The following is a 15,972-nucleotide window of genomic DNA, read 5'->3' as shown; positions in this document are numbered from 1 at the left end:
GGCTGCAGCACTTCACACTCTGCAAATCAATCTCTGATACTTTCAGAAATACCCTCTGCACATTGTTAGCTCATGTCCCTCGGCTGATTGTGTGTTTGCTTGTTGTGCTGGCAGACATAAACGAGTGCTGGAACTACCCTGGGCGCCTGTGCCAGCACACCTGTGAGAACACCCCTGGCTCCTACCACTGTACGTGCTCCTCTGGCTTCCGCCTCTCCTACGATGGCAAGCACTGCGAAGGTACCAGCCTCCTTCAACATGCAGAAGGAATAGCTATGAGAATTAGGGGACTTCAGAGAAGGTGTTGTTGAGGTGAAATATAAAGACAGTAACCTTTGTGTGCTCAAATTTGCAGACACTGGAATTTTCAGATGAGTGTCAAGTTTCTCCTCTTTATTCCTTTCCCCATGTACTTTCTGCTTTCCTTTCAGATGACAGAAAAGGATAACAGAACAAAATCAGGAAACCATTCAAATTTTGATAGAGTTGAAACTTGGTAGTGACCAAACTTACACAAAAAGGTTTTGAATTGAGTGGAAAATTTTTGAGATTGCCATGATATTTTTAGGGCAACAATTACATATTTTAGTGAAGTGAAACCTATGAAGTCTGAAACAAATGTCTGCTTGTGTGTTTCCATTGGCGTATGGAAAAATGAAATTCAGGTGCAACAGACATGCTCAGGCTTCTTGGCATTCTGCCTAGGCAGCAGAAAAAATAGGGACAAATTAGTCCTTCCTCACTCTGAGGTTTTCAGGGGCAGGAAAGGTGGAAGAAACTGTGCTGAAGCACTGTGGCCATCTCTGTGCATTTGTTTTTGGATGCAGATGTAAATGAATGTGATAACAGTCCCTGCAGCCAGGAGTGTGCCAACGTTTATGGTTCCTACCAGTGCTACTGCAGGCAAGGCTTCCAGCTGGCAGAAGATGGGCATTCCTGTAAAGGTAAGGTGCTGCCTCACCAGGTCAGGGTGTGTGTGTTTATCTTCTGCAGAACAGCTCTCTGACCCTCAGCAGCCCCTGATGCTGCAAGTGATGCCTGAGGATGATTGTGAATTACAGCTGCCACAGAGGCTGCAAAAGGTCCCTCCAACTCCTGGACAGTGCAGTTCAGTGGGTGGAACACACCTCTGGGACTGCACAGCCAGGGAGGTTGATCTGTTATGATTTTGTGGGGACAGAGCTTAAGGCTGAAGAAATGAGGTGGGAAGATATTCCTGTATTGCATCAATGAACACCTGCACTGCTGGGTGAAGGTTTGCTTTGCCTGCTGCTCATGGTGAATGAGGAGCAGAGGGATCATAATGGAGAAAGGAAGGGTTTTACCTTTTTAGCTGAAGTTACCAGGACTGACACACTGGAGAGTCTCTGTTTAAGGAATGGTGAAGAAGCCAACACCCTTCCTAGCACGGGGAAGCCTGGCAGGAAATCCTAGAAAAAAATCATTAATGAAAGGATAGTGAGGACCTGGCACAGGTTGTCCAGAGAGATTCCACATCCCTGGAGTGTTCAAAGCCTGGTCTCATGGAAGGTGTTCCTGCCCATGGCAGGGGCTGGAATGAGCTTCAAGCTCCCTTCCAGCCTAAACCAGTCAGTGATTCTATGATTCTGTCAATTACAGAGGCACCAAGAGAGAGTGTTTCAAGATGTGCCCCACCCTCATTATTCCTTACCATGAGTGTGTACTACTCGCAGCCAGTATTTCTGGGAGCAGGCTTGTGTTCAGCATTTCAGAAAGCACCAGAGCAGTGCCAGACATCCATGGTTGCCCTCATGTTTAGCAATGTATTATAATTGTGTCAGGTGAGAGTTTCCTGGCATCCTGCAGCCTTCCCTTTGCAGGTCTCTATTTTGTTTTGCTTTGTTTTGTTTTGTTTTGCTTTGTTTGACTGTGTTCTTTCCACAGATATTGATGAGTGCACGCAGAGTGCCGGCATCCTTTGCACCTTCCGCTGCCTCAACGTCCCTGGCAGCTACCAGTGTGCCTGTCCTGAGCAGGGCTACACCATGGCAGCCAATGGCAGGACCTGCAGAGGTGACAGCACCTGGGGGCTGGGGCATCAATACCCTTGGAACAAACTCAGCCACTGCAGTTGCTCAGCCGAGTCTCCGTGTTTTGTGTCAGTCACTGTTTAAAAGGCAGTCTTCGACAAAGTTGCCAGATGTTGGTATCTGCAAAGTCAGTTTTTCTGTGCTAGAAGGAAGTGCTGTGGCAACTCAGCTGTCAGTGTGAGCTAACTGAGCCCACGGAGCCCACTTCATCCTTCAAACTGAGGCACTTGATTACTCACGTGAGCTGTGTGTGCACCTTGGCATAGCACTCAGTGCTCAGGGGTTTTAGAGGTGCCAGATGTAGAAATCTGTGGCTTCTTTTATGAGTTACAGTTTTCTCCTCCAAAAAACCAGGAGATTAAATGTTGGAGCTGTAATGGGAACTTGGCTATCCAGCAGTGACACCTAAGCTTAATCCTGCTGGCATTAATAAATATTAGTGAAATGACAAGTACCGTCCTCTCACACACCCCTTTTCTTCAGAATCGTGACGATGTCTTCTGGGAGTCTGGTGGTTTTCATCTGGTGTGCAGCTGTGTGGTTCTGAGCTGAACCCCCCTTTCCAAAGGATGCACTGCCTGTGTAACCTGATGGAGGACCTGATTACCTTTAGTACTCTGCACATTCGTGCAATCCTTACACCAACTGCCAGGCATTTCCTGCTCTTGCTCTTTCAGGAACTCTTCATGGAACTTTGGTTCTGTATCTCCTGTGCTTGAATTCTATATGCTAATGGCAGTGAATTTGCTCTGTGTAAATCATGAGCAGCATGAGCATACTTAATCGTGATTGTGGAGCAGTGAAGCAGATTAAATGACAATTAAAATCCTTTTAAAACATTAAAAAATATTTTTAAATGTGTTTTTAAGTATGCTTGCAGTAATATCCACATGCACTTAAATTCTTAGGTAAAATTCACATTTAGAAAACTGCAGCTGTTACTCCCCTGGATACATCCCCTTGTTTGGAGCTCTGTGGGTCTGTAGTTACAAGTCTGGGCAGATAAATGGGGTTTGAAAACGTGGTCGGAGGAAGGCTGGGTTGGTGTTGGCTCTGTTCAGTGCAAGGGAGATGATCTTGGTTTCCTCCAGCTAAAGATCTGGCTCCAGTTGTTCATCACCTGACCAGTCCTGAAGAGTTACTGGTGGACTGTTCCTTATACCCTTTTTTCAAAAGATGAGTTGTATCTCATGGAGTAGTGTCTCAACATATGGATCTTTTTTGCAGAAACTGCCTGTGGTATTTTGCAGCTCAGCCAAAGTGGTGCAGGGAGTGCTTTCATGACAATGATTGCAATATGGAAGAAATTTTCTTTTCACCTACGGGCACTGCTGAGAATCAGCAAGGGATTTACTTGACTTTGATTCTCTCCTATTTCCTATTGTATACTTTTCTTTGCAAGACTTTTAAACCAGCCACTTTGGTGTGTGAGATCGATTCTCATCCCAGGGGAATGGAGTGAGTGGAAGGCTATGGTTTCCCTTCAAGAGTCTCTGCTCTGTGACAACTGGCAGAACTGCAGGGCCCTACACAGTCCACATGCCGCATCTGTTAGAATTTATTTTATTTTAAAGCCTCCGGCATTGTCTAGACGTTTGGGAGCACACAGTGTGACTGCGAGGGCTCTGCCAATGCTTTCTACTCAGGCTGGATCCTTGTCCCTGCATCTGGTTTCAGCAGTCAGGCCCATGACTTGGGCTTGTGGGTATGTTATTTAGGTAACCACGTTTATGCTCTGGGCCATAAAGTGTCATTGAGCTTTAAATGTTCTTTATTATGTCTTCTGCAATTACATCTCATTATTGTGGGGAGATATTTAGGTTTTTGAAACTGTGTGCCTTGTTCTGAAGTGTTGTTCCAAGTTCCGTGTCTCACATCTCCTGGATCCTGTAGGACAGCAGCAACCACTTTGCATTTGCTTGCATTAACTCCAGATTTATTTTGATCTGTTTTAATCCAGAGCTACCTTCATGCACAGATGCATTCTTTTGGCACAGCCCAGTTATCTCTAGTCTCAGAAAGTCAGTGAGAAGGTCCTGTTGGCTTTTAGCATGCATTTGTTTATTCCTGAAAAATACTTGGAATTAATTCTTACTTTTGCACTTAGAACATCTTTTTCTTGTGTTTCTTCTTAGATATTGATGAGTGTGCAATAGGAACCCACAACTGTTCAGCTGCAGAGACTTGCTACAACATCCAGGGCAGCTTCCGCTGCCTGTCCTTCGAGTGCCCTTCCAACTACAGAAAGGTGTCTGACATGTGAGTATGGCCTTGGGGCATCACCAGAGCCAGCCCAGTGCCTCTGTTGTTATGTGACGCTTAGTTTGTGGCTGGGTGTGGGTCTCAGAGCTCTGAGAAGCTGCTTTGGCACCTGGAGCTCATAGACCTTCCCCATACAGAGTTTGTGTCTGGTTATCCTTTGTTCTCCCAAGCCCTTGAGCCCCTGTTTGCCCTCTAGCTGCTGCAAGAGCAGCAAAGATCAGAGCCTGCAGCTCTCCTTGCAGCTCTAAAATGGCTCCCTTTATAATTAAGTTTTAAAGTAAGATCTTCTGTGCTGTTTGTATCAGAGCAGAAGCAGCCAGGCTGCTCAGTGCTCCACTTTTACAGTGGATTTGGGGCTCCCTGTTTAATATTCACATTGCAGTTCCTCAGGGAGTGTTGAAGGGAAGTAGGATACTGTGCTTGCCAGGCCACAGGGTTCTGGGAATGGCACATCCCCAGCTCCTCAGCAGCTGGGAGTCAGGAGCCCCAAAATCTCCCTACCCATTTCCTGCTTCGGTAGCTGCCAGTGCTTTGGGAACCCGTATTTATTTGCTTATGGCTTAAAACATACTTTTCCTGCTTACAAAACTGAGCAGTTTTGACAGTTGAGAAGTTTGTTTCCCACTCCTGTGTTTTAGGTACTTTTTCAAGGGGTCTCATTCTTATTTCCTTGGAGCAGTGCCCCAGTCCTGTCAATGATGAACCCCTGGCTCACCTTCCCGGTTCGGTGCTGTTTCAGCCTGGCTCTGGCTGTTCTAGTGGAGCTTCCCCGTGCAGCTCCCCACGCCTGTGCTCTGTTACACATTCAGAAATGTTCTCTGCCTCAGGCTGCATTGCTCTGTTACACACTCAGAAATGTTTTCTGCCTCAGGCTGCACTGTTCTGTTACGCAATCAAATGTTCATGGGCACTGGGAGGACAGAACAAGCTAATCACATGCTGAGCTTCAAAACTGTGGTTTGTCCTTAGTGTCTTTTGGGACTATCTAAAAGTAGAAGCCAGACAAAATTAGGGAATAAAAGCAGTTACATTTACTGAAGGGCCTTCAGGTACATTTAGGGCAGACAAAGCCCCCCAGGAACTACACCCAGAAATGGACCCCTGGGTCATGGGTTTTCACACTTTGGCACATTTGGTCCATTTGCATATTGGGGGTCAATCTCCCAGTTACAGCGTCAGGTAATGAAGTCATTTACCCCAAGTTTGCTCCCCCCAGCTCACTTTTGTTTCCATCTCTTGGGGCCTGAGGCAGTGAGGTATCCTTGATTCCCAGGCCTAGAGAGTAATTGTTGTGTCTGACCAGAATGAGGAAACAGTATGGAGTACACTAAAGAACTGCAGAATTATAGATAAATGAAAAACAGAAAAGCTAAAACCCTGAGGCATCTGTCTGATCCTTTGAAATCCCTCGAGGTTATTATGTTTTTCCCTGCTGCTCCCTGGCCACTGAAGGTGCCTCACTGCTCTTTTCCAGGAGGTGTGAACGCATCAACTGCTTCAACTACCTGGAGTGCCAGAACACCCCAGTGCGCATCACCTACTACCAGCTCAACTTCCAGACCAACATTGTGGTGCCAGCCCACATCTTCCGCATCGGGCCCTCGCCTGCCTACGCCGGGGACAACATCGTCCTCACCATCACAAAGGGCAATGAGGAGGGCTTCTTCAGCACCCGCAGGCTCAACTCCTACACAGGCATTGTCTACCTGCAGCGCCAGGTCAAGGAGCCCAAAGACTTCCTGTTGGACGTGGAAATGAAACTCTGGCGGCAGGGAACCTACACCACTTTTCTTGCCAAAATCTATATTTTCATCACAGCTCATGCCTATTGAAGCCTGTGCTGACATTGGATTTTATTGGTGCTATGTTCTTTAAGTGTTCTACCAAAGCTTAATACTGTTGAACTGGCATTTCATGTATCTAGCCTTTATATTATTTTTCTGTCATTGCTTTAAACTTTCTTATTGGTTGTGTAAATTAAGTTAATTTTTATCTGTTTATGTTCTTTTTTCTTATGCAATTCTGTACATCATCATCTGCCAACAAATGAAGGAAGGGTTAGAAAGGCAGTACAGACCTTGTGATAAATGCTGGAACCTTCTCTTAGCAATGATTTTTAGGTGTAGTCACTTCTGCAGAGTATTGCACTAGAGAGGGCATGTGTTTACGTGGGAGTACTGGGAAAAAACATGGAATTATTTCTCTTTCTGACACAAAGTTCTGGCTTGGCCTCACTGGGGTGTCTCTGCTGAAGTGCTGAGTCCAAGGCCATCCGTGGACACTGATGGTGACCCCACTTCCTGCTCCTGGGTTACTTTCCTCCTTCCAACTTTCATAATATGTTGCCTTAATATATATATATAAATAAAAGAAAACTCCATCAGTGAAAAAACCTATGGACGAGTCTTGCTTTAGTAGGAGTGCTCATGTGCTGAATATTTGCAAGACCAAGGCCTTACCAGAATGCTACACTCCAAGGTAAAAGCTCACATTGCCATTTTTAGTAGTTGTCTTTAAAGGTGTTGGTGTTCCTCTATTTATGTTCTATAATATGTAAATGCAGAGTTGAAGCTTTGTAACTCTTAAAGGAATGTCCACGAGAAATAATGAAATAATAATTACTGCTTGTTATTTTAAAGCTTGGGCATGTCACTGAGCAATAACTTGCAATTTTAAATAGACGAAAAGGGGAGTTGCTTCTCTGCTTCAGGAAAATGCCTCCAGCAGTTTTGCTAAATGATGCAGAGAAAAATGCCAGTGAAATTGGTGGGTTGTATTTTGCCATTTAGAAAGAGCACAAAAAAAGTTTTGAGCTTGATTTCCTCTGGTTCTTCAGGGACCTGGACAAAGTCCAGAGCTGGAGCCAGATCTGGCAAAGCATAATATAATCTAAATATTTATTAGAATTTAGAAATGAGTATCAGAACTTCTTTGTGGCTGTTTTTTTTTTCCCTTTCCCCAAAAAGCTCCAGTGTTGCAATTTTCTGACCTTCCTTTGTTCCAGCTGTAATTATTCTGCAAAATGTTTTAAAGGAAAAACATAGCTATAAGATATGGATGTTTATTTCTCTGCAGTTTAATAATCCTAGAATCCCAGGTTGGATGGGACCTCAAGGATCATCTGATCCAATCTTTCTTGGCAAAACAATAACCTGTTCTTTTCTACAGTCAATCTTATTTTGATCTATGTGTAGACAGAAAGAAATGGGGAAATTAAATCTAACATGTTTTTCTGCCATATTCAACAGTTTAATTATGTTGTAAAAATTGCATCTCAAAATCTTGTAAACATCACCTACATGGTGAGAGTTAATGTTCTGTATGTCCCCAGGCCAATCTCTACCACTTCAAGTCACTCCTTCAATTTGGATGTCCTTAAAATAAAGGGCAAATCTTTTTGTATCTCAGATCACAAAATCCCATTAGCAGGGAAAAATTATTAATGTTCCCCAGCTGTAAAACAAGGACTATCTGTGAGCTTGCATACATCAAACTTTTGATTTTTTTCCTATAAAAACCATTTAGTAAAAGATCTTCTTCCATCAATCTTTTGTTTTCCATAGGTAACAGTTTTGTAAGTGTGTAACAGGGAAGTGCCAACTGAGAAACACATTTGTGCTGTCATTCCAGTTAATTCTTATCTTACAGCTCCAGGCCTTCCAGATCCATCCTGCACACATTCAGGGGTGACACATTTCTCCAAGCCCCACTGGAACACGTCAGGAATCACTAAAACCAGAAGTTTCCCATCAGCATTAGGATTTGACTGAGCACAAATGATACCCGGGCCTCAACTGCTTCTTGTCAGAGAACAAATGGACAAGTCATTTGTTACTGGGAGACCTTTGGCTGACTGAAACCAGCCACAGTCAATCATATTAAGCATCTGGCAGTTTTTAGCACTGACTTTTCATTTTCTGGACAGGTAATTGATGAAGAAAGTTTTAAGGAAGGCTTTGCATACTATTAGGAAGAAAATGCTCTGCTAGGAAGAAGGCTGTCTTCATCTGTGGTTGGGAAAGGTTGGAGAGGGTTACTCAGTGCAACTGGTCAAAGCCAGGGGAAGGATTTCAGGAGGCAATTTCACATTCTTCTGCTTCTAGATTAACCAGAGGAGGATTTTATCTTTTTCCAGTCCCTGTCAGTTCAACGGGGAGTAGGAGCAGTCAGCACTGCACTCTGCTCCGTCTAGGAATGCTCCTTCCACTTTATTTGTGGAAAGAGTTCAGGCCTGGGCTGTATTCCTTTTTGCTTTCTTTTAAGTAGGTTTAATTTATTCCCTTTGCTGCCTTGTGGCCACCCCACCCCTTGCCTGGTTGAGGTGAAGTAGAAACAGCAACACAAGAGCTGTGCAAGCTGATAAACTCAGGAGGAAGACAATAGCTGCAAACCTCATAAAGAATTACTGCTGCCTTGGGGCATCTGTTCTGTAAGTGTAAAAACTCAAGACTATTGGTGTTTTCCCCAGGATGGAAATGGCCTTGCTGTGACCTGACTGAGCTCTACTTGCTCCTGCCTTGATAAAATCTGACCTCTCTGCACTGCTGTTGTATTCTTTGGGAGATCAGTGATCCCAGAGACTGAGCAAGACCAAATGAGCCGATGGAAAGAAGAAATGTTTCTCTGCGTGTTTGCTGGATTTTGAGTGGGTCTATTCCAGAAAGAAGCATCAGGTTTTCTTTGGACTGGAATGTACATAACAGTTGTAATAGCAGGACAGGGGCAAGAGGGATGTTTTTAACTTGTATTTTAAATTGTTCCCTTTCTGGAGCAGGGAGGAATGGTTGACAATCTCTTTGTGTGTGCCAGCATTCCTGTGTGAGCCTGGTGTAGGGAAAGGCTTTGGATAGTTTAGCCTGGGTCTTGCTCCTTCCCTCACACTGGGGAACCAAGTGCAGGGGAGGGAGCTGTTAATGGGCCCCAATTTTTACATTTCTTCCAAGATACCCCAACCAGACTTTCATTCTCTGTTTTTTCTCTGTAACAGTTATTTAATCAGTTATTAGGACAGAGGTAAATTTCAGACAGATTTTTTGGTAAAAAGCTGTAATAAAGGCCACTCAGCAGTATCTCTTCAACTTCACAGCATGAGAGCTTCTTGTGCAAAGGTCCCAGTGCCTCTGTCAACTGAGGGCATCTTGGAGAGCGAGGGAAGGGCTGAGCGCCCTCCAGCCCTGTTCCCTTGGGCAGCTCCTGGCACACAGAGACCTTTGGCACACCCTGGCCATGGGAGGCACACACACATTGTCTTCTGTGTCCCTCTGCAGCAGACCTGCCTCACACCTAGGGAGATGTTTTTCCCATTCATTTGCCTTTTTTTGGCTTTGTCTTTTCTCTGCTCCCACCCATGCTGGGGGAAGAGAAAGTTCCAGCCATGGAGAATTAGGATTCAGGAATAAAAATAGATTTTGAGGTCAAATACAAAGTGTCTTCACACATCCAGTGTTCTCTGCATCACAGAAACATTAATTTTGAAGTGGCTACTGAAAAGCAGGATTTAATTATATCTGGTTTCAGTGGTGTGAAGCTGAAGTCACAAACTCGAGCCTTTTGTCTTCTAAAGCACAGTTCTTTCTCGTGCACATTCTCTTCCCGTAAGCTGGGGCTCCTGATAGTTTGGGGTTAAAAATGACAACATATGCAGTGAATTTTCCCTTTTTAGCTGGGGTTGGAGAGGAAGAGGATGCCATTGTGGTGCCTGCCCTACACACTGTGACGGGAGGAGTGGGACCACAGCCTTTGCACATCAATGAGTTCCTGTGTGGCAGCCAAGAATTGTGTTCAGTGCATAAATGCACAGCAGGATGTTTGAGCTCCTCAGAACATGGGAAGTTCTGTGGTGATGGCATGGCAGGGCTGAACTGCTGGTGCTGGGGCTGGCCTGCAGCAGTGTCTGATATCATTCTGAGTCTCTGATCTCAGACTGAGGCCAGCCCCAAGAGACATAAACCCCAGGCTCACTCAGGGTGAAGTATTGGTCTCAGGTGAGATGCCTTGTGCTTAAAGGTGACTCTGGGTCAGGTTAGTGAGCCCAGAATATGTGAGAAGGAAATTGAAATTGATTCTGTGCAGGGTTCATTGCTGGTCTGGGGGTCCGGTGGTGTTCTTCCCGGGGTGCCATGACCTTCCTGGAGAGGGACATCCTAAGGGGCACAAGCACATCCCTTATTGGCAAGCGATTTCAGCTCTAGTGATTTCAGCTCTAGTGATTTCTAGATCTGGTGATTTCAGCTCTGGTGACTTCAGCTCTAGTGGTATTTAGCTGTCCTGTGAAGTCACTCCAGACAACACAGGGATAACGGACAGGAGCCTCGTATAGCGTTCCACAGGGAGCAGAGCCTTTATTATAGGAGGCCACTGTGTGAAGGGTGCCAGGGATGAGAGCTTCCCCCGAAATAGGGAGAAATGGGGATTTATATGGGGACGGCAGGGGTGGAGTAGAGCAACAGAGCAAATAGTCTGTGGGCCCAGAAACCAAAAGAAGGGAAAGATACCAATGGGGTACAGGCTATCGACAGGAAGAAACTGAGCACAAGGGGGGAAGCTCTCTTCTCACCACCAACTACAAGGGGACTCATTTGGGAGCTCTATCTCTGGGGAGTATTTTAGATCCTTTTAACCCTGAGGCCTTACTCCTCCACAGGAGCACAGGGGGTTCCTGTGCTGAGGGCTTATTGCCCTCCACAGTTCACAAAATTTGGTTCATTGCTAATAGTCTGTATTCACTCTCTCAAGGAAATACCTAGTTTCTGAAGAGAAACACTGATTATGGACAGGGCCATGTGAAGGAGTCAGAGCTTTCCCCAATAGAACAAGTGGGGAATGCTGTCCTTTCTGGGGAAGGGTGGAGGGGGAAGATGTAAAATCTAATTTTATTCACTAATAATGTTCCAGTGTGCAGAACACTAAACTCTCCTCTGTGTCACCATTACTAGAAAGGAGTTGTGAAACGTATTAGTAAAACTAGGTGATCCAATGTAAAGAAAATACATCCAAAAAGGGGACATATATGCCTTGAGGGAATGGGAGGAAATGTCTTTCTCTGTCAGTGAGGGCTCCTGACAGCAGCAGACTCTAACTGGGCTCCACTCCAGGGAGGGATTTTGGCTCACTCTGATTGCAGAGTTTCTGGTTGCAGCCAGATGCACCACAGATGGCGACAGATCCTCCCCAGCACTGATAGCCAGCAGGAAAATGTATGTGAAATGCCTTCAGTATGGGAAAAAAAGCTGATAATCTTTGATAAAGGACACTTGAGGTGGAGCACTGCCATTCCTGAGTAAACCATCAAACTCCTGGAGGGTGAGTAAACCCCAGTGGTGTTGGTTCCCATCTTTAAAGGATTTACCACAGCAGAACCAGATAGTGCTGGTGGCTGAGGCTGAGTTTGTTCTCAGCTGCCACAAACCTGCAGCTGTGCTGGGTGCCACCCGCACCTCCTGCTGACTCAGGTAGCTCCAAAAGTGAACAAACAACAAAAAACCCAATCTTTGAAAGTAATGCTTCCTGAGGAAAAAACAATATTCTTGAAAAAGAGTTTTCCACAGGTTCCCAACAGCTTGGTTGATGCAGAGCTCCACTGAAGTGGATGGGCTGAGTGAAGGCACAGTTTCAAACATAACTTAATTCTCCCCTTGGTAGAGAACAGAAACAGAAATGACATGTGCGCCTATCATTGTTTGAATCACATCTGGAAGATGCTGACATAAGTAATGATGAAAGCTGTTTAAAAACATGATTACTCCATGTAAGTACCTGTATTTTCTTTCAAAAACATATGTTTGCACAAGTAAATGCACATTTCTAAGCGATGATTTTTTTTTTTTTGAAGAAGTTTGGAGAGAGCTGCAGATTGGAGAGGGCTTACCAGTGATGAAATGTTGTCATTTGCTTCATATGATTGCTTCATGTGTTTCGAGTCCTGATGCATGTTCAACAAATGCTAAACCGCACTCAGAAACCTCTCCTCCGTGTTCCCCTCTTCATGCGCCTACACCCCCTCCCCCATCTCAGGAAAAGTTTTCTTCTCCAAGTTTTCCCGCCCTTACCGCTGCTGCGCAAGATGGCTCCCACCGCACGGCCGCGGCCACATGGCTGCCCAAGATGGCGGAGACTGCATGGCTGCAGGCACGGGGTCTACACTTCCGCCCCTTTCCGCCTCAGCTCCCTCCGGTTTGGGAGCCTGCCCCCAGACACAGCCCGCGCTCTGCTGCCGGTCCCACCCGGCGGTGGGCTCGGAGGCGCAGCCCCAGCTGGCAAATTACAGCTGCACCAGTCACCTACATACAAAGGGAAGGGAACTCCACGCGCTGTAATGGCAGATCTTGGGGAGCTCTGCGAAACCGGAGAAGACTGTATCCGAGGGAGCGAACGCGCTCACCTCGGTCCCATGCCACCGCGAGACGTGGTGCGGGCCGCCGCTCTCCGCAGGCACGGCCGGAGAACCTGCGCCCGCCCTGCCTCTGCCGCCCGGCCCACCCTGGGGCGGCCCTCGGCAACCCCACCGCCTCCAGGGCTCCAAGCCAAACGGCGAAACGGGAGCCGGGAGCAGCGGGATGGCCTCGGAGGTCCCGTGCAGCTCACAATAGCACCTGCAGCGCGCCGCCGCACCCCGCCGGCCGCGGCATCGGCAGCAGCGCCCGCGGCAGCAGCGCCCGCGGCGCCGTGAGCGCCAGAGCGCCGCGTCGCCTGCATGCCAGCTGTTGTGCCCCCTCGCCTGTGCCGCCGGAGAGGGAGGCGGGGGAAGCCCTCCACGCCCGCCGCCCCCTACCCAGCACAGCAGTAGCAGCGCCGCAGCCGGCGACAGCCTTGCCAGCACCAGCACGTCCAGCAACACGGTCATGGACACAAACTCACTGGCAAAAGTAAAAAGGTCATTGCCACGAAAGTTTTGGGGACATTGAAGTGGCTCAATGTGAAAAACAAATAGGGATTCATCACCCGAAATGATACCAAGGAAGATGTGTTTGTCCATTGGACTGCTATCAAGAAGAATAACCCCAGGAAATGTCTCCACAGCGTAGGAGATAGAGAAACCGTGGAACTTGATATAGTACACGGCAAAAAAGGCCCCCAAGCAGCTAACATCACAGGACCTAGTCAAGTTCCAGTGAAAGGTAGCAAGCACGCACCAAACTGCAACTATTACCCATGTCCTAGAAGCCGTTGTCCCCCACACAACTACCAAAGAGACAAAGCCCACAGCCAACAGCCGTCAAGCTTCAGCAGCAGCCCAAAAGCAAGGATAGCACAAAACACCGACCAGCTGTCCTGCAACCAGAAGCCTCTTCCCATGTTCCCGTATCTCTTGGCACATGGCTGTGAGCACACAGGGACAAGGGGACAAAGGCTGGGCTGCCCCATGCAGCAGTTCCTGCCCATCTGTGCCTGGCAGGAGGCTTGGCATCTCTCCTGGGAGTGCAGGTGTCATGTATTTGTCTAGGACCCGTCCCCTGTGTTTAGGTGGTGGCAATGCTGGCACAGAGGCCAGCCCAGGAACTGCAAACTGATCTCTGTTCCTCCTTTCCATGGATGCTGAGGCCTCCAGGCACCACCTGAGCAGTGTATAAATGCATTTCTGGGGGTGTAAATTGTACCCATGCTCACTGGAAGGCCACCTTGCCCTGGCAGAAAGCTGCAAAATGGTTTGGGTATGAAAGCTGCCTCATTGACTGTTGCAATGGTGGAAGATGGAGAATGGCACAACTCGCTTAGTTTGTGCAGCAGGGAGAGTTCAATGGTTTACACGGCTCTTACACGCCCTATTCAAAGAGTCTGCATTGGAACCATGGCTATGATTGGTGTGGTGGGTTTAGTGTTGTAGTGTACTCACTAGAAATATTTATTCATTTTCTGTTGTGAGATAGGATTAGGAGGAAGGTATAATAGGCTTAAGCTTGGAGGGGTATAAAGGAAAACTTTACTACTAAAAACTACAAGAAAAAAAGAAAAAAAAATTAGAATAGAACTTTTAGAACACTATTTTGGCACCGCTTTCTTCGCCTTGGCTGCTTTGGGTTTGGCTGCCTTAGGCTTTCCCGCTTTGGGCTTCAACACTTTTGCCTTAGCCAGGCTCTTGGCTGCCTTCTTGGGGTATCCTGCCTTTTTGGGGCTGCCTGCCTTTTTGGCTTTCTTGTGACTCTTGGCTGCTTGCTTGGCTGCTGCGCCTGCCGGCTTCTTCACCCTCCTGGGGCTCTTCTTCACTGCCACCACTTTCTTGGGCTTCTTGGCCACAGGCTTCTTGGGCTTGGCCACTGGCTTTTTCTTCATTGCCTTTTCTTTTATCTCACCCAGGTTCTTGTTCAGCTTGAAAGAGCTGGAGGCACCGGTGCCCTTGGTCTGCACCAGGGTACCCTTGCTGAAAAGTTTCTTGAGCCCCAGCTTGATATGTCTGATGTTCTTCATAGTGGCCTATGGTCAGCACCTTCTTGAGCGCAGCAGAGGAGAGCCCCTTGCGCTCCTTGGAGGCAAACGCAAGGCTTGGTGATCAGCCTTGTGACTCTGGGCCCCATGGCTTACGATCTTTGGAGCCACTCACTGCCTCCTTCTGCTTCTTGGCGGTGGCCTTGGCACTGAGAACAGAGAGGACTGTCATGACAAAAAATGACTTAAGATGACAGAGTTTATTTAAATGAGTAGATTCTCAATTTCTCTCAGTCATCTTACTTCTTTTTTGGTACTTCCTTCTTTGCCTTGGCCACTTTGGGTTTGGCTGTCTTAGGCTTTCCTACTTTGGGCTTCACCACTTTTGCTTTAGCCGAGCCCTTGGCTGCCTTCTTGGGGTATCCTGCCTTTTTGGGGCTGCCTGCCTTTTTGGCTTTCTTGTGACTCTTGGCTGCTTTCCTGGCTGCTGTGGCTGCCAGCTTCTTCACCTTCTTGGGGCTCTTCTTCACTACCGCCACTTTCTTGGGCTTCTTGGCCACAGACTTCTTGGGCTTGGCTGCTGACTTTTTCTTCATTGCCTTTTCTTTTGTCTCATCCAGGTTCTTGTTCAGCTTGAAAGAGCTGGAGGTGCCAGTGCCCTTGGTCTGCACCAGGGTGCCCTTGCTGACGAGTTTCTTGAGCCCCAGCTTGATATGTCTGATGTTCTTCACATCATAGTGGCCCACGGCCAGCACCTTCTTCAGTGCAGTGAAGGAGAGCCTCTTGAGCACCTTGGAGACAGACACAGGGTTGGTGATCAGCTCTGTGACTCTGGGCCCCACAGGCTTGCAGGCTTTGGAGACACTCACTGCCTCCTCCTGCTTCTTGGCGGCAGCCTTGGCACTGGGAACAGGGACAGTGGGAGTGGGAACAAGTGCAGCCTCCGTCATTGTGCTGACCATTGTCCACGACCCAGGGAAACCACTAGAGCTGCCTGCTTGCATTCTTGCGTGTTTGGCTCTCTGTAGCCAAACTCCTCCTTCTCTAATGATGCATATAGTCCAGCTGTGTGCTGTCACAGTTGGCCAGAAGGCCTCCCACTCCTCCCTTCTTCCTGCAGTAAAACCATGGTGGGACTTCCTCGGGCAGAGCTGATTTGGCTTTGGCCCTTCCTGAGGCTGCTCTGTTCAAAGGATGATGGGATGGGCATCTTATTGGGAATGGAGCAAGGTTTAGTTCCATGTGGTGGTAGGGATGTAGTGTGACTGGGCAAATCAGCTAAACTCTACCTTTCTTT

General features: G+C 47.3%; 3 protein-coding genes across 3 annotated transcripts in view; 1 reads left to right on the top strand and 2 right to left on the bottom strand.

Annotated features, from left to right (window-relative positions):
• FBLN2 (fibulin 2) overlaps positions 1-6,705 on the top strand; it is an 83,197-nt gene extending 76,492 nt beyond the window's left edge. The window contains exons 13-17 of the mRNA XM_033071180.1: positions 115-240; positions 828-944; positions 1,906-2,034; positions 4,187-4,310; positions 5,788-6,705. Of these exons, the coding sequence (XP_032927071.1) occupies positions 115-240; positions 828-944; positions 1,906-2,034; positions 4,187-4,310; positions 5,788-6,145 (854 nt within the window). The 3' untranslated portion in view covers positions 6,146-6,705. The remainder of the gene's footprint in view (positions 1-114; positions 241-827; positions 945-1,905; positions 2,035-4,186; positions 4,311-5,787) is intronic.
• Positions 6,706-14,291: 7,586 nt separating this feature from the next.
• LOC117002585 (histone H1-like) lies at positions 14,292-14,907 on the bottom strand. Its single transcript, XM_033071867.1, is given in 3 exon segments — positions 14,292-14,715; positions 14,717-14,791; positions 14,864-14,907. Coding segments are annotated over 3 exon segments (543 nt in total).
• A 67-nt stretch (positions 14,908-14,974) lies between these two features.
• Positions 14,975-15,625, bottom strand: LOC117002606 (histone H1-like). The gene has a single exon (XM_033071893.1). The coding sequence runs from the start codon at positions 15,623-15,625 to the stop codon at positions 14,975-14,977; it is 651 nt and encodes a 216-aa protein (XP_032927784.1).
• Positions 15,626-15,972: the final 347 nt, after the last annotated feature.

Source organism: Catharus ustulatus, chromosome 13, assembly GCF_009819885.2.
Source record: "Catharus ustulatus isolate bCatUst1 chromosome 13, bCatUst1.pri.v2, whole genome shotgun sequence".
NCBI lineage: Eukaryota > Metazoa > Chordata > Aves > Passeriformes > Turdidae > Catharus > Catharus ustulatus.
Note: the sequence above shows the minus strand (reverse complement) of the source record. Positions and strands in the feature narration are given on the sequence as shown.

Coding starts and splice junctions, on each gene's coding strand:
- LOC117002606 (XM_033071893.1), bottom strand. CDS start 15,625: ATGACGGAGGCTGCACTTGTTCCCACTCCCACTGTCCCTGTTCCCAGT.